The sequence below is a fragment of the Salmo salar genome, chromosome 10, assembly GCF_965601325.2.
Source record: "Salmo salar chromosome 10, fSalSal1, whole genome shotgun sequence".
Lineage (NCBI taxonomy): Eukaryota > Metazoa > Chordata > Actinopteri > Salmoniformes > Salmonidae > Salmo > Salmo salar.
Genome location: NC_138300.1, coordinates 34,622,833 through 34,641,592, shown reverse-complemented (window position 1 = coordinate 34,641,592; position 18,760 = coordinate 34,622,833). Strand labels below are relative to the sequence as shown.

General features: G+C 41.4%; 1 protein-coding gene across 2 annotated transcripts; it reads right to left on the bottom strand.

Annotated features, from left to right (window-relative positions):
* Nucleotides 1–631: 631 nt before the first annotated feature.
* Nucleotides 632–16,857, bottom strand: LOC106560292 (serine/threonine-protein kinase Kist). Of its 2 annotated transcripts, XM_014123044.3 has the most exons (8): nucleotides 16,070–16,855; nucleotides 14,004–14,338; nucleotides 12,941–13,138; nucleotides 11,180–11,274; nucleotides 10,887–10,963; nucleotides 9,008–9,106; nucleotides 6,693–6,781; nucleotides 632–6,544 (listed from the first exon to the last, which is right to left on the bottom strand). In XM_014123044.3, exons 1-8 carry the CDS (start codon nucleotides 16,377–16,379, stop codon nucleotides 6,398–6,400), a joined length of 1,350 nt encoding a protein of 449 aa, XP_013978519.1. In that variant the 5' UTR covers nucleotides 16,380–16,855; the 3' UTR covers nucleotides 632–6,397. The 2 variants fall into 2 exon arrangements, with proteins under 2 accessions (XP_013978519.1, XP_013978520.1); XM_014123045.3 differs by lacking the exon at nucleotides 9,008–9,106 and having other exon boundaries at nucleotides 16,070–16,857.
* Nucleotides 16,858–18,760: the final 1,903 nt, after the last annotated feature.

Here is an 18,760-nt window from a genome sequence, read left to right as displayed (position 1 = left end):
TGAGCTCCAGGCTTTCCCACTATGGGAGAGAGTTCTCTGACTTCTATTCCTTTAATAATTCTCCGTCAGCACGGCTCCTTCCATCCCAAAAGAGTTGTGAAAAGCAATTATTTGTTTGCTTCTTGGTAAAAACACCATGGCAGGGCAATCCATCAGAGTATAACAGAGATCAATAGGCCTGGTTAGATTATTAATTTGTGTGTGGATGTGAGGTCTGTTCTACCCAGCAGCGAGACAACTGTGGGGATCAATGGGCTCCCGAGTAGCGCAGCGGTCTAAGGCACTGCATCTCAGTGCTAGAGGCGTCACTACAGACCCTGGTTAGATTACAGGCTGTATCACAACCGGTCGTGATTGGGAGTCCCATAGGGTTGCGCACAATTGGCCCAGCGTCGGCCGGATTAGGGTTTGGCTGTCATTGTAAATAAGAATTTGTCTAGTTAAATTAAACAAAGTGGCAGAAGTAGTAAAAAAAATCTATTAGTGGTAGCAGTATGTTGTAAAGTATAGCAGTGCTGACCCCTAGTGGCAGTACTATGCTATTACATGTGTAGTTTTATTCTATATTGATATAGCTGATCCAGACCATAAAAACAGACATATAGGACTAACATATATTGTGGACACATAATCAAGTAGCTTTCTTTATTTTGAGATATGCAAACAATACGAACATATATAATCACACCCTTACAATCACAGGGTTCTGTGTGGCAATGCATGGACTCTCACACACACGCTTGTTCCATCATACATACACTTATTTTATACTTATGTGCCTTCGATAATCCTGATCACACAGATCAGATAGTGTGAGTGGAGTGATCTCAGATTGAGATATTCACATTCAAGTCAGTTTTAGTTCAGTTGGAGACAGTTGTTCTTTGTAACGGGGGTGGCTGACAGCTGCTCAATGCAGCAGGCTTTCACAAAACCCAAAGGAGACATGTTGCTCAAAAATGATCATGATTGTCTTTTGAGTGGGGAAGGGAAATGATTTATATAACACATTGGTATCAGTGCTTTAGTCTTTGGAGACTCCTTCAATATTGCCTAGCACACAAAACTGCCAATAAAACGCCTCATTTCAATCCTGTCATCTTTGGGGGGGGTTTATACCATATGGCAACAGGGGATTGGTCTACATCATTGCTGACTTAGATTTTTCTTTCATTTGATCAGTGCTGTAAAGCTGGGTTGATTCAATTCAGGAAATCGCCAAATTGTGCAATCTCTGACAACAGCAGTTCTGTAACAGCATAACTCCACTAACTAATAAACCTGAATGAAACATAACAATGCCTATCAACAAACTGGAAGGATGCAGGAAGCCTCCCCACATACAAACCTATAAATTAATATACATGTAAACACACACTAATCTCTAACCTTAACACCCAGCTAAATGTTACTGTAGCAGCTTGGGTCAACACTGGCTTCTAATGAGAGAATGAGCGCGATGGAGTACAGTGTCAGCTTGGGAGGCATTGCTCATTTTCTGCCTTGACACACCTCCGGCCCACCCCTTCAGTTAGACTGGGTTGTCAGGTTAGGGGTTCAGAGGACAGGGATGGAGGTGGTTTATTGGAACAGGCGCACACACAAACTCTCTGATTGCCCAGGGTGTCTGCAAACAAAGACACTCCTTCCATCTGTTTCTAAATATGTTGGGGTTGGCCCGGTCAGGAGGCTGCTCAGTGATATTTCTACAACTGCTCAGAGTAACAACAAAACTTTACAAAGAAAGTTATACAATCATTCTGCTTCCTCTCGACATGGAGTTGGGCAATAAACAAGATCTATTTTATTCAGTAGCTTATAGTACTACACACTGCCTGCAGGGCTAGCTAGGAAGCTCTTTAGTCTTACCAACACAGTCCCGGGATATGAAACACCTAACTAGAGAGACTAGATGAGTCTGTACTCTAAAGAATAACTCAGCCCAAAGCAGCGTGAAATGCAGGGCCGTAGCTATACACACACACACACACACACGAGAAAACCAAGGTATGGAAGGTAATTTTTTTAAAGAAATAATATGATTAAATCGGAACTCATTTGGTGTCTCAACTTACTCTTGGGAGTTAGAATACACATGGTACAATTTCTAAACTTGGTTGTGCATCAGCAGTTATCCTGTTGTTGTCTGCCACTCACTGACAGACAGTCACTCAATTAGCCAATGTCAGTGAAAAGAAATGTGATTGTTAAATTTGTCTAGTGCCTCTAGCCAGTTAGGCCCTGACCTCCAGGGGGCCCCCATTGATTTTGTTATTCACTCTCACTCAGATATCATAAAATGTCATCGCAAAATGCAGGAGATAAGCTTTTAAAATTGCAAAAATGTCTCCCCCACCCCATGGCAAAATGTGTAGAAATGCAGGAAATTAGCTGTAAAATACTTTTTTGTAAACAGAAATCTGAACGTATTAAATTATAGTTTTTAATCCCGGTGCTGAGTTAATGTGTAGCGGCTAATTGTATAGCTACTGTAATAGGCTATTTATTTGTAGATCGACTGAGGTTAATGAACCTACAGCAACCAACTACTATGTTTTTGCTGTCCTCCAAATAGAATTTTAGGTTTTTTAAAGCTGCGATATGTAACTTTTTGGGCAACCTGACCAAATTCACATAGAAATGTGAGTTATAGATATGTAATTCTCATTGAAAGCAAATCTAAGAAGTGGTAGCGCCTCCCGAGTGGCACAGCAGTCTAAGGTGCGGCATGGCAGGATCGTGTTTTGGAGAATGCATGGCTCTCAACCATCGCCTCTCCCGAGTCCATAGGCGAGTTGTAGCAACGGGACAAGACTAACTACCAATTGGAAATTTTAAATAAATACCTGCACATTGCCTAATTTCAGTTTGTGACAAGAAGAAAACGATTAGAATGTTAGCAACCAGAAAATGGTGGAGTGATTTCTACATATTGCACCTTTAAAATGCAGTAAATGAGCTTCAACTTCCTTCATTTCTTGGATGGAGGGGGGCACTCAGACCCTGGCTACAGCCCTGGTGGCATGTACGCTGACTTACTAACAGCAGAGTTCCCTCTCTCTCTGTTACTGTTGCTCTCTCATGTACAGTGTAGGTACCGGTTTTCCCTGATCAGTATTGTGTTCATAGTCAACATCCAGAGGAACCCTGCTCTGTCACCTGCATTCTAATAGTAATATTATGTTCTCTGCCATTAGAAGGCCTAGTATATTGCTACCTATGTGCTAATACCTGACATCGCGTTGCCCACAAATCAATTCCAGCTTTATCAGACACTTAGAAGTACTCATATATGAGTACTTCTATATAAGAAGACATAGAAGAAACTGACAGTGCATTCAGATAGCTGACACAAAGTGTAAACAAAACACAATGGAGCTACCTGAACATTTTTCAAAGAAGAAATGCCATCATGCTCAATGGTTGTGGAGATTACAAAGGAATCATTGAGATCTACTTTGAATAACACATTGAAGGGACAGTGTGCCAAAACATCAACAAATATACTAAATGGGAACATTATAGTGGTAGACTCTAGATTATAAACACAGAGAAGGTACTGTAGCTAAGGCAGTGGATGGATCACCTCACATATTGGTGATACATCACCCAATGGTCCTAGAGTCAGTACTTCACATTGGCAGGACATCGTCAACGATGTCTCAATCAGCATCCACACTTGTCGCATGATGCCAGTTGATTGGAAGTGTGAGTTACAAATGGAGTAAATCGCAGTGTATCAACAATAATGTGCTTTAAATAGTAGTTATTTTTGCTCATGTTAATATGGTCTCTTTTTCAAACAACTTAAAAGGAGCATCTGGAAAGGTTGGACAGGCAGGACGGTGCTTTGGAAGATCAGCTACTGTAGGTATAGTATAGGAGAGGAAAACGAGGCCTTTCTCCAGCATGACCGCTAAGGGGTGCTGCAGTATTTATATAGATGGGCAGGATGCCACTAGCCCCCTGTCTGAAACCGGTCTAGTTTCAATGCCAGCCTACTGACTCAGAAGCCTCTGTGCCCCGCCTAAGATTCACAGGGTCATTGGACTGAATAAGAGCAGCAGACAAACAAGGGGGAAGAGTCAAAAATGCAGAATAAATACTGCCTCTAACATTTCAGTTCAGTGCATGCAACATTTTGTTGTTAATTTCAACATCTTCAATACACGACACAGAAGAATTCAAGACTTTTGTAGCCTATAATCTCACCATAGTCCAACACCTAAACTAGCTGTTCTCACACATTGATTTGCTATGCAGACTATAAAACTCAGAGAGACAAACAGAACTGGAATAGTCGGCTACAACACTGACACAGCTGTAATGCTCTCCAACTGAAAAATTCAACTGTGAAAACCCTCTTCATGGGTTCTGAGCATACAGTAGGCTTGTTGCTATGTACTGTACAGAGCTAGGGAATGACCCATCCCTTTCATAACGTATCAAACTTCACTTCCATTCACATCAGCCCAACCAATCAGGAGTAAACATAGTATATGTGGCATTTTGGACAAAATTGAATAATACTATATATATGGTAGAAATTATTATATAAAAACATATGGTAGAAATTACAAAAAAAAGTATATTATTTATGTACCATAGAAAAGTGCCACAGTTGAATGGTTGGACTTTAGTCTCAGAACATGATTCTACTGATGTTTGAGTGGTACCTTTGGAATTCATGTCTCAAAACAAACAACAGCTCATAGAAAAATATGTCATAGGAAGGTAACTTTGGATAAGATTAAATTGTGGCTCAGCCTTCAACAAGAGACCCAAGATCAATCAGTAGGAACGGTTTCAATTACTTAAAGATAGCATATTCAAGTAGTTGAGTATGAAAAAAAATAAAAAAAATAGGGCCCTACTCAAGCTGAACAGCCTGCTGGGTTTACGAGAGAAACCCATAGGGCACTTGGTACTGTACTCTTTGTGCTCTATAAAAAGGTAGGTGGACATAAAGTAATTCTCTTGTTCAGGGTTTGACATAAGCAGTGTGGAGTGGGACCGTGTGGATTTATCCATCTACTGAGAGTCAAGCCATCTACCCTCTGATAAACACATGACCAATCTGGATCAATGTTAAAAGCAGACTCCAGCAGTATACATCCCAATAGGAGGACATGATTTGCATAATCATGTCCATAATTGTATAATCCATACTGTAGCTACATACAGTAATTAAAGCTACAGGGCATATTAGGTTAACTCTGGCCCTAGAGGCTGCAGAAAGCAGAGTGGTGATCTGATATACAGTTGAAGTCGGAAGTTTACATACACCTTAGCCAAATACATTTAAACTCAGTTTTTCACAATTGCTGACATTTAATCCTCGTAAAAATTCCTTGTCTTAAGTCAGTTAGGCTCACCACTTTATTTTAAGAATGTGAAATGTCAGAATAATAGTAAAGAGTGATTTATTTCAGCTTTTATTTCATCACATTCCCAGTGGGTCAGAGGACATTTCTCCAAAAGGCACAATCTTTGTCCCCATGTGCAGTTGCAAACTGTAGTCTGGCTTTTTTAATGCCGGTTTTGGAGCAGTGGCTTCTTCCTTGCTGAGCGGCCTTTCAGGTTATGTCAATGTAGGACTCGTTTTACTGTGGATATAGATACTTTTGTACCCGTTTCTTCCAACATCTTCACAAGGTCCTTTGCTGTTGTTCTGGGATTGATTTTCACTTTTCGCATCAAAGTACGTTCATCTCTAGGAGACAGAACACATCACCTTCCAAAGCGGTATGGCGGCTGCGTTTCCCATGGTGTTTATACTTGATTACTATTGTTTGTACAGATGAAGGTGGCATCTTCAGGAGTTTGGAAATTGCTCCCAAGGATGAACCAGACTTGTGGAGGTCTACAATTTTTTTTCTGAGGTCTTTGCTGATTTCTTTTGATTTTCCCATGTCGTCAAGCAAAGAGGCACTGAGTTTGAAAGTAGGCCTTGAAATACATCCGCAGGTACACCTCCAATTGGCTAATTGACATCATTTGAGTCAATCAGAAGCTTCTAAAGCCATGACATCATTTTCTGGAATTGTCCAAGCTGTTTAAAGGCACAGTCAACTTAGTGTATGTAAACTTCTGACCCACTGGAATTGTGATACATTGAATTATATGTGAAATAAACTGTCTTTAAACAATTGTTGGAAAAATTACTTGTGTCATGCACAAAGTAGATGTCCTAACCTACTTGCCAAAACTATAGTTTGTTAACAAGACATTTGTGGAGTGGTTGAAAAACGAGGTTTAATGACTACAACCTAAGTGTATGTAAACTTCCAACTTCAACTGTAAGTATACACATCATGACAGAGACTGACTGAATGGGGCCTAGGCCTGTGCTCTTCAACTAACGGTGTGTGAGCTCTCAGTGCGCGTGTGTGTGTGTTCACTGCACGGTCTGGTACAAGTAGCCTCTCTTGTAAGCACTCAGGGGGTAGAATGTGGCAACGACAAACTTCCTGTCAAAGGTCCGTCCCGTCAGCAGTCTCTGGGCCTCTTTGGAGTCGCCTGCGTTAGCATATTCTACAAACACCTGGGGGAAACACACACACACACACAGAGAGATTAAGACAAGAGACAGTAAAAATGCAGGTCTACAATATGTACAAATCTCTAATTTGTACAGAAGTATTTAAATGACAACAATAGACCACTGGTTATGGGGCTAGTGTGTGTCTTACCTGTCCTTTGCCTGGGTTCTCCTTGGGAATGAGAAGAGAGACTACAGAGCCGTACTTCTGGCACTCCTCCTTCATGTCCTCCAAGATGTCTGACAACACAACAGCATCATTTTGATCAGTGTAAATCGAAATGGTCACATTTTCAGGGGCATTTTTGCCACAAAAAATGGTGTCATTTCCAAGTATTTTTTTATTCACAATGTAGCATCTGATCATATGCTGTTTAAAGGGATACTGCACAATTCTGGCAATTAATATATTTTTCTACTTACCCAGAGGCAGATAAAAAATGTTTTGTCTCTGCTCACAGTATAAAGGAACTTAGATGTACAGTGCCTTCAGAAAGTATTCACACCCGTTGACTTTTTCCAAATGTTGCTGTGTGACAGCCTCTATTTAAAATATATTCCATTTTGATTTTGTCACTGGCCTACACAATGTCAGAGTGGAATTATATTTTTAGAAACTTTTACAAAGTCATTCAAAATGAAATGCTGAAATTGAGTCAATAAGTATTCAACCCCTTTATGGCAAGCCTAAATAAGTTCAGAAGTAAAAATGTGCTTAACAGGTCACATAATAATGTTGCATGGACTCACTGTGTGCAATCAAAGTGTTTAACATTTTTTAATGACTACCCCATCTCTGTACCCCACACATACAATTATCTGAAAGGTCCCGAAGTCAAGCAGTGAATTTCAAATAGATTCAACCACAAAGATCAGGGAGGTTTTCTAATACATCTCAAAGAAAGGCACCTATTGGTAGATGGGTAAAAATAAAAAGCAAACATTGAATAACCCTTTGAGCATGGTGAAATTATTACACTTTAGATGGTGTATCAATACCCACAGTCACTACAAAGATACAGGTGTCCTTCCTAACTCTTGTCAGAGAGGAAGTAAACCGCTCAGGGATTTCACCATGAGGACAATGGTGACTTTAAAACAGTTAGAGGGTGTTTAATGGCTGTTATAGGAGAACACTGAGGATGGTTCAACAACATTGTAGTTACTCCACAACACTAACCTAAATTACAGAGTGAAAAGAAGGCAGCCTGTCCAGAAAATGCATCCTTTATGCAATATTGTACTAAAGTGAAACTGCAAAGAAAAATGGCAAAGAAATTAACTTTATTTCCTGAATACGAAGTGTTATGTTTGGGACAAATCCAACATAACACGTCACGGAGTACCACTCATGTTTTCAAGCATGGTGGTGGCTGCATCATGTTATGGGTATGCTCGGCAAGGGAGTTTTTTAGGATAAAAAGAAACGGAATAGAGTTAAGCACAGGCAGAATCCTAGAGGAAAACCTGGTTCAGTCTGCTTTCCACCAGACACAGGCAGACAAATGTACCTTTCAGCAGGACAACAACCTAAAACACGAGTTGCTTACCAAGACGACCTTGAATGTTCCCGAGTGGCCTAATTACAGTTTGAACGTAAATCACCTTGAAGATCTATGGCAAAACTTGAAAATGGCTGTCTAGCAATGATCAACAACCAACTTGACAGAGCTTGAAGAATAAAATTAAAAACTGCAAATATTGTACAATCCAGGTGTGCAAAGCTCTTAGAGAATTACAACTGTAATCGCTGCCAAATGTTATTCTAACATGTATTGACTCAGGGATATGAATACTTATGTAAATTAGATATTTATGTATTTCATTTTAAATAAATCAGCCAACATTTCTAAAAACATGTTGTTTTCACTGTCATGATCTATATCATAAATTTTGAATTCAGGCTGTAACGCAACAAAGTGTAAAAAGTCAAGGGGTATGAATACTTTCTGTATGCAGTGTAGTTTTGCAAGCCAATGCTAACTAGTGTTAGCTGACTGGAAGTCTACCGGTACACTCGCAGAACTACCTCTATACTGCATGCAGAGAAACATTTTATCCACAAGTTAACCTGACTCTGGGTAAGTAGAAAAATGTCTTATTTGACAGAATATTGCAGTGTCCCTTTAAAAGAGAGAGTCAGCGACACATGAAGTGGACAGCAGAATTGTGCAGACTTCCGCAACAACTAAGAGCGCAGACAAACTTCTCAGCTGTTTTGGACCCACATGTACAGATACTCTGTTAGTGCATAGTCTTGCTGCTGCTCATGGCAACGTCATATCGCTGAGTCTATATATAGCCTCATCATATGGTTTATTTCACCGATGACTCGTGGCACTGACTTGTGGTTCCACGAGCCCCAGTGTATTTCCATCGATCTTCAAAGTGACCAACTGTAGGAAAATTGTGTTCTTAAAATGTATCGTCAGTGGAGAAAGTTGGTTTGAAAAGGCTGAGCCCTACCTTCATACTCCTCCTCATTGTGTAGGTGGCTGTCGTCAATCAGGTTGAGCAGGCGCAGAACAGGAGAGGGCAGCAGAACCAAGTCTTCTATGTGAGGAGCTGTCACACATTTCTTCAATCAATAGGTTTAAGAAGCCTTTTCTATGGTTTATACAGCTCCACCCAACCTCTCTACTATGATTATAATATTTTTTGTTTTCAGTGAAAATTCTATATGCATATCATAAAGAGGTAGATTACAAGCATAGAGCAAAAAAGAGGGTTGGGAACAGGTGCAGAGAGAGATAAGATTATGCAAGCTATCATATGAGCTTGCTGAGAATGAGGTACAGTGCCTATCATAAGTATCCACCCCACTTGGATTTCTTCATATTTTATTGAGTTACAAAGTGGGATTAAAATTAATTTGTACTTTTTTGTCAATGATCCACACAAAATACATTTCAAGGTCAAAGCCAGGTTGCAGTTGCAAATGAGAACTTGTTCTCAACTGGCCTACCTGGTTAAATAAAGGTGAAATAAAAAATATAAAAACATAGAAATGTTTTTGTATTTTTATGAAAAACAAAACACCTTGATTATATAAGTACTCACTGCCCTTAGTTAATACATGTTAGAAACACCTTTGGTGGCAGCAATTACAGCTGTGAGTCTTCTTGGGTAAAAATGATTCAAGCTCTGTCAAGGTTACGGGGATCATGGCTAGACAGCAAAGTCTTGCCATAGATTGTCAAGCAGACTTAAGTCAAAACTGTAACTTGGCCACTTAGGAAACTTCTTGGTAACAACTCCATTGTTGATTTGGCCTTATGATGTATGTAGGTTATTGTCCTGCTGAAAGGTGAATTCATCTCCCAGTGTCTGGTGAATGCAGACTTAAGCAGGTTTCCCTCAAGGATTTTGCCTTTGCTTAGCTCCGTCCCGTTTATTTTTATCCTGAAAATCTCCCCAGTCTTTTCCAATGTCAAGCATACCCATACCATGATGCAGCCACCACCATTCTTGAAGATATGGAGGCAGTTACTCAGTGATGTGTTGCATTTTCCCCAATATTACAGCTTTGCATTTAAACCAAAATGTATATTCCTTTGTTGTGTTTTTTTTAAACAGTATTACTTTAGTGCCTGGTTGTATAAAGGATGCAAGTTTATTTTATTCTGTATATTTGTATTCTTTGCGCTCTGTCATTGAGGTCATTACAAAGTTGTTGATCCATCCTCAGTTCTCCCTTCACTGCCATTGAACTCTGTAGCGGTATTAAAATCACCAATGGCCTCATCGTGACATCCCTAAGCAGTTTCCTTGTTATCCTGCTGCTCAGTTTAGAAGGACAACTGTATCTTTGACGTGTCTGGGTGGTTTAATACATCATCAACAGCATAATTATTAACTTGCCCATGCTTAAAGAGATATTCAATGTCCGATTTGTTTTTGTTAGCCAGCTACTAATCACTGCCCTGGTTTATGAGACTTTCGAAAAGCTCCCGGGTCTTTGTTGATGAATTTGTGCTTTAAATGTAATACTTGACTGAGGGACCTTACAAATGTTGTATGTATGGGGACAGAGGAAGGGATAGTCATTCAAAAATTCTGTCAACCGCTATTATTTCATTTATGTGATTTGTTAAGCCAAATTTTACTCCGGAACTAATTTACGCTTGCCTAAACAAATGGGGTGAATACTTATGCAACGACTACATTTTTGTTATTACATTTGTATTAATCTGTAAGCATTTGTAGATTTTTTTCTCTCACTATGACATTATGGAGTATTTTGTGTAGATCAATGACAAAGAAAAACAATTAAATCCATTTCAATTCCAATTTGTAACGCAACAAAATGTCTGCTGTGGACTTTGTATTGGTGTTTCTGACTTACCAAAGGGTATACTGAAGAAAGGGCTAAGCAGGGCCGTCTCTGCTGTGCCTCTGTGCTTGGGGTCATTGTGAAGCATGCTGCAGGTGCACACAAACATTACAAAAATTAATGTCAACGTTAGGAACCCCTCTCTCAGGAAAATCATCACATGCATTTCAATAAGTTCACAATTTTGAAAATGACAACTTATGTTTAAGGGAGCGCAGAGTCAATTTGCTACAATAGATCAAATGTCTGCATTTATGCACAAACTAAAACAAAATGCATACGGATGAATGAATGAATGTTGTTACCTCTTGATCAGGTCTCTGAGGTGATAGACAGGGATAGCAGGACACACCACACTGTTACTGGCAAAGATATGGTCGACGATCGCTGCACTGTTGTCCTGCAGGAGCAAAGAACAGTAAGCAACATAACAGCAGGTTGGACAACACGCCCATATCTGTCTAATAAATGTATATTACCTAAATGTCTTATTTGTGTACAGTGCATTCAGAAAGTTCACACCCCTTCACTTTTTCCACATTTTGTTACCTTACAGCCTTATTCTAAAATGGATTAAATAATGTTCCTCGTCAATCTACACACAATAACCCATAATGATGAAGCAAAAACAGGTTTAGACATTTTTACAAAAAATTAACAGAAATAACTTATTTACATAATTATTCAGACCCTTTACTATGAGACTTGAAATTGAGCTCAGGTGCATCCTGTTTCCATTGATCATCCTTGAGCTGTTTCTACAACTTGGAGTCCACCTGTGGTAAACTCAATTAATTAGACATGATATGGAAACGCTCACACCAGTCTATTTAAGGCCCCTCAGTTGACAGTGCATGTCAGAACAAAAACCGAGCCATGAGGTTGAAGGAATTGTCTGTAAAGCTCAAACAGAATAGTGTTGAGGCACAAATTAGGGGAAGGGTACCAAAACACGTCTGCAGCATTGAAGGTCCCCAACAACAGTTGCCTCCATCATTCTTAAATGGAAGAAGTTTGGAACCACCAGGACTCTTCCTAGAGCTGGCCACCCAGCCAAACTGAGCAATCGAGGGACAAGGGCCTTGGTCAGGGAGGTGGCCAAGAACCCGATGGTCACTGTGACAGAGCTCCTCTGTGGAGATGGGAGAACCTTCCAGAATGACAACCATCTCCACAGCACTCCACCAATCAGGCTTTAATGGTAGAGTGGTCAGATGGAAGCCACTCCTCAGTAAAAGGCACATACCAAATCTACGGTGAAGCATGGTGGTGGCAGCATCATGCTGTGGGGGTGTTTTTCAAGGGCTGGGAGACTAGTCAGGATCGAGAGAAAGATGAACGGAGCAAAGTAGAGAGATCCTTGATGAAAACCTGCTCCAGAGCGCTCAGGACCTCAGACTGAGGCGAAAGATCACCTTCCAATAGGACAACGACCCTAAGCACACAGCCAAGACAACACAGGAGTGGCTTTGGGACAAGTCTCTAAATGTCTTTGTGTGGCCCAGCCAGAGCCCGGACTTGAACATCTCTGGAGAGACCTGAAAATAGCTGTGCATTGACGCTCCCCATCCAACCTGACAGAGCTTGAGAGATCTGCAGAGAAGAATGGGAGAAACTCCCAAAATACAGTTGTGCCAAGGTTGTAGTGTCATACCCAAGACTCGAGGCAGTAATCACTGCCAAAGGGTCTGAATACTAATGTAAATGTGATATTTCAGTTTTTATTTTTTTTAAATGTGCCTGTTTTTGCTTTGTCATTATGGGTTATTGTTTGTAAATTGATGGGGTGAAAAAAATATTTAAATCAATTTTAGAATAAGGCTGTAATGTAACAAAATGTGGAAAAAGTGAAGGGGTCTGAACACTTTTTGAAAGCACTGTATGTGAAGAACATATTGATCTATTAGCTACAGGGGGATCAGAGTCCACTGCATTGTATATGACAATAATGTGGTAAAGAACAGTCATTTAAACAGGTGTGTTTGTGCTGGGGTGGAACAAAAGCCTGCACACTCATTATAGCGACAATACAGGCCCAGAGTCAGAGAGCCGTGCTGTGGACGTACCTTCCACTCGGGTGACCTGACAGTGTCTTTGAGTTTGATGCCGGAGTACATCTCCAGCAGGATGATACCCAGGCTCCAGAGGTCCACAGTCGCCGAGCAGCCAGAGTTACCCTCCGCCTCAAGCCCCACCTGGGCCAGCGAGTTCTGAAGCTCAGCCTCCGGGGCACGGTACCCATCCGTCTGAATGTACTTCACGTCCTTGGAACATACAAGGAAAGAACGGACACTATTATACGGGCAGAAAACCACACACACACCAAAGTTTAACCTGGTCCATATACCGTAATTTCCGGACTATTAAGCGCACCTGAATATAAGCCACACCCACTGAATAAAAAAAAAAAAACAAGTATTATTTTGAACATAAATAAGCCGCACATGTCTATAAGCCGCAGGTGCCTACCGGTACATTGAAACAAATGAACTTTACACAGGCTTTAACGAAACACGGCTTGTAACAAAAAATTTGCAGTAAGCTTTAGTTGTCTTTTTGCACTGAGTCAATTCCTCACACTGCTGTTTCCAATGTCTTATCGACTCATTAAGACCAAGCTCCCGTGCAGCAGCTCCATTTCCTTTTCCAACAGCCAGATCAATCGCCTTAAACTTGAAAGCTGCATCATATGCATTTCTCCGTGTCTTTGCCATGATGAGGGTGACAAAATGACTACCGTGATGGGAAGTTTGAGAGCGCTCGATTTAATCTAAACAGGAAACAAAAAAGTTGTTTGACCTTAACCCGTTCGGCAATTTCATTGGTCTAATGAAAGCTTCATGTCGCCCAAAAACTGAGCACGTCACAGAAAGTGTTTTTTTTATATTTTTTTTATTGAAAACGGGAAAAATCCATATATTAGCCGCATCATTGTTTAAGCCGCGAGGTTCAAAGCCTGGGAAAAAAGTTGCGGCTTATAGTCCGGAATTTACGGTAATTGTTTCCTTGTTGAATGTCAACAAATTTTATGCATAACTGATCAATGTTCAAATATGCTAAAACCAACTTGAAAACCCTCCCTTAGAGGTATGTAGCCCACACCAACCCCTGTTCACAACTCCACTTCACCTGGTTACCCTCCTTGAAGCTGAGTCCAAAGTCGATGAGTTTGAAGCACTCGTCGTCTGCGCTCCAGAGCACGTTGCGGGGCTTGAGGTCTGCGTGGACGTAGCCCTCTCGGTGGAGGAAGGCCAGGGCCTCCAGGATGTCTCTTGCGCAGTGCTGCACCAGCCACATGGAGTGGCCCTGCTGCTGGGCACCACCACTCTGGAGGCTGCCCACCTGGCCCTGGGTACTGGCCCTAACCAGCAGCTCAGACACACTGACATCCAGCAGCTCTAGCAGCAGGCAGCGTGTGGCCACACCCACATGGCTGTGGTTGGTGAACACCCCATACAGCGTTACTATGGAGACATACAGGAATGGAACAGTCAGCATAAGCACAGATTTGATTGGGTGGTGAAGTTGGGGGCTCTGTTTGAATATCAAAAAATGCATCCCTCCCTTGAGGTTACATTGATGTGATCTGTAAAGCAAGGTTATCACCCTGTTATAAAAACATGGAAGTCTTGTCTGAGTATTCACATATCCTGAATGTAAAGTAAGTGTATAGCGATATCGATTTAATAATCAAAACCATATTCTTTTAAAGCCCACTCCGGCAACAATTCCAAAGTCCACTTGTAAACGTGGTGATGATCAATAAATATAGACAACATCGAATTGTTTTATAGGGCAAAGTAAACTCTCCAATATCTTATCTTCCATTTAATTGTTGTAGAACAAAGTTGGGTAATTAGTAGAGAACAACCGATAATCTGTTGAGCCGATATATCGGGTCGATATTGGCTTTTTGTAGTCTACGGACCGCATCTGGCCCACCGGTCACTTCAGTCCAGCCCGCGAGACAAAGAAAAATTAAAAAATAAATGTAGTGGTATCCAATTGGTAGTTACAGTCTTGTTCCATCGCTGCAACTTCCGTACGGAGGTCGAGAGCCGTGCGTCCTCCGAAACACAAACCAGCCAAGCCACACTGCTTCTTGACACTGCTCGCTTAACCCGTAAGCCAGCCGCACCAATGTGTCAGGAAACACCGTACACCTGGCTACGGTGTCAGCGTGCATGTGCCCGGCCCACCACAGGAGTCGCTAGAGCACGATCGGTCAAGGCAATCTCGGCCTGCCAAACCCTCTCCTAACCCGGACGACGCTGGGCCAATTGTGCGCCACCTCATTGGTCTCCCAGTCACGGCCAGCTATGACACAGCCTGGGATCGAACCCAGGTCTGTAGAGACGCCTCAACCTTAGACTGCTGCGCCACCCAGGAGGCCCCGCAAATTGATTTTAACAAACAATAGGTCCCCCAAAAAATGCGGCCCGCCGTTGAATTTCAAAATCCCGATGAACATGCAACATGTTCCGCAAGGAGCCCGATGAACATGCAACATGTTCCGCAAGGCAAACATAGTTTGTCATCTGTAGCACCATAGACTCCACTGATCAGCCAAAACAAGCGTAATAACTCAATGCATGCACATACTCCTATTGAATAAGCATTCACCTGTATTGTGAGTATGCCTATACCATCTTAAATTTACCCACTTTATCAAGAGATTTACCATTCAAATTAAATTACCTTAATGTTATTATGTAGGTAGATTGGTAAAAACAAAATGTATTGTTTGGTTTTAAAATCTATGCATTATGCATACTGAATATCAGCTTCCTTGACCCCCAAGAATTGATATTGGCCCTAAAAACAAATCCATATAGGTCGTTCTAGTTATTACGATGTGTCAGTCAGGGTCATCATCATCATCAGGTGTTGGTTTGACGTGGCTGAGAAGGGCTTTACGACATGCCAATGAAGGCTTTAAAAACCAGCGTTGCCAGAAAAACAGCTTACTATGACAGATCAGAGACAAGATTGAGATTTGTGACTCGGTTGTAATGACTGACAGGCAATCAGCTTGATAAAAACACAGATTTCAAGTATGAGGCTAAACCCTTCGTAATACGACTCTCAGATAACCTGGTCATTGATGAGGTACACTAGAAGACGAGCTCTGTAATTCCAGAGATTGTGCACAGTGACATTACAACCATATTACAATACAATAAAAAGGTCCGTACCGATGTTTTTGTGTCCTTGGATGTCTTCCAGCACGGACCTCTCCTTGTGGTAGCCGTAATCTCCGCCCTGAGCGTCCGCCAGGAACTCCTTAACGGCGGCCGTACTCGTCCTTCCCGAGCTCACCCGGTATACCGAGGCCGAGACGCCTTGCCCGAGTCGGGCCTGGACGTTCCAAATTTCTCCAAATATTTCAAACAACACCGGCTTCATTGCCTGATCAACGCTTCCGGGAGATCCTGCCATCAATACTGCGCTGCTATCTGGACGGGGTATCTTCCCACTTGGATCTGATGAACTACAGTGAGCCATTGAGATGAGTGAATCAAGGCAAATTAGCTAGCTAGTTAAGTTTAGACAGTTGTATGCAGCCGCGGGAACATAGCAATCGACCAGCGAGATACCCCGATAAAAAATATCGCCCGGTTCGACACTAGCCAGCACTGTAAACGTGGCTACTGATAAGTCAGTTGCGGGTTTCAACTTTAGCTACCAATAGCTGACATGTTAGCTACTTCGCATGTGTTAGCTAATTTAGTTACCTCAAACAGTAATTTAACATGCATGCACAAGGTCAACGAATAAACGACCTAAATGCAAGCATTTATTCCGAACACTTTGGTTAATCCAAGTAGCTTGCAAAAGCGAAAACTTCTCCCTTCTTGATTTGTAGAATGATATATTGTCATTGTTTAGCCGGCCATCTTCCCGGAAGCAGCAGCCGTCATTAAATGGTTAGTGCTATTGGGATTTTTGTGACGTCCCTACCCCCCTAACCTTGAGCTCGTTCGTTTCAGTAGTAACGCGAAAACAACCGACTGTAGACAAAAGTCGAAGAGTGAAGTCGGACACTGATGTGGTTTTCCAACAGCAAGGCTCAGTGCAACATGGCGGTGTTGACATTGTTTATATACAAGTTTGTCTTTGTAATGTAAAAATAAACATGTCTTCAACCACCATATCACACACTCAAACTAAATATACACTCAGTGTACAAAACATTAGGAACACCAGCTCTTTAATGACAGACTGACCAGGTGAAAGCTATGATCCTTATTGATATCACCTGTTAAATCCGTGTAGATGAAGGGGAGGATATAGTTAAAAGAATCATTTTTAAACCTTGAGATAATTGAAACAGATTGTGCATGTATGCCATTTAGAGGGTGAATGGGCAAGACAAAATATTTAAGCGTCTTTGAATGGAGTATGGTAGTAGGTGCCAGGCACACCTGTTTGAGTGTGTTAAGAACTGCAATGCTGCTGGGTTTTTCATGCTCAACAGTTTCCCACGTATCAAGAACGGTTGACCACCCAAAGGACATCCAGCCAACTTGACACAACTGTTGTAAGCACTGGAATCAACATGGGCCAGCAACCCTGTGGAATTCTTTCAACACCTTGTAGAATCCATGGCCTGATGAATTGAGGCTATTCAGAGGGCAAAGGTGGTGCAACTCAATATTAGGAAGTTATTCCTAATGTTTCGTACACTCAGCGTATGTGTGTACATTGTACTATCAATTGGTGAGAGAGAGCCTCATACCATATTCAATTGTACATATCCACTGTTACATGAATTGCGGCAAAGTTGGTTTCAGTCAGGTCTTCCATCACATTCGCGTGAGTCAAACAAAAACTCCCTAATGATTGGTTGACAATGCAGGTAATGGATGCAGGATGTAACTGCAGAAATGTACAGTCAACTAAATTACTTTTGATCACATGGTTTTTGAAAGTTCATGCAGTCCTCTTGTAGGCGTTACATGAAGAATATGAACTCTGGTCTCCTATAAAAACAACCAACATCTTAGACGTGGCCTGGCCCACTGTACCTCTTTGCCCGTCCAAATAAAATATTGATAATTTATTGGACCAAGACACGCACCGACAGAAAGACGCACCCGAGCGAGTGAAACAGCACCCCTCTGATGCTGTCTGGATAAAGGAAGTATGGCATGTCATACTTTTTCTGGCCAGACCGCATGAAATTGTTATATTTTGTTTTTATATTTTTGCTTAGTGTAGCTTCAGCTGGCTGGTATGCAACTGTGGAAAATGTGGTTTGCCTTTGGATAGCCTAGCTTCGGGGCTAGTTAGTGACTGTCAACAAATTACACAATATAAATGAGACAATATTTTCATTTTGCACACCTTTTATTTTTCTAATTTAATGCTTTCAATATTTGTATATGAATTTATACAATTTAAAGTTGGTTTGAAGTTTTTAAGTCATTGAAATGTGGAGCTATTGGAATTTTAACATATTGTCTAATTTACCAACGGTTCCTGACTAGCCCCATAGAAATATTCAAAGTCAACCCAAATTTACCATGGACATTATGATTGGGTCGCATGCAGCTGCACTCCGAACTGATTATGGTCACGTTCGCCTGCATGCATCAATCAATGGTTGCTTCCACATCATCGACTGTGTCACTATCTAACAGGTTGCTATAACATATGTGCCTAACTGATACATAAAATACCTATCCAGGCATTGTAAGATCTAACAGGCGTCAGCCACACCTGGGCAGAGGAATACGCCCGATTACTTGTGTGCTGCAAGCTGTGTTCCCCTGCTTAGACGTTGCATATACAGGTTGGTTGTTTAGCAACAAAACCGACGCATGCGCAACTATGGGGCAAAACAGATAGGGTTGGCTTAGATTGTTGACAACATGTAAACTATA

Excerpts from the sequence above, each read along its gene's own strand:
- LOC106560292 (XM_014123044.3), bottom strand. The coding sequence starts at position 16,379 with ATGGCTCACTGTAGTTCATCAGATCCAAGTGGGAAGATACCCCGTCCA. Across the intron at positions 13,139-14,003 it reads GCTTCAAGGAGGGTAACCAG|GACGTGAAGTACATTCAGAC; the intron begins GTGAAGTGGAGT and ends GTATGTTCCAAG. Across the intron at positions 11,275-12,940 it reads TCAGGTCACCCGAGTGGAAG|GACAACAGTGCAGCGATCGT; the intron begins GTACGTCCACAG and ends TTGCTCCTGCAG.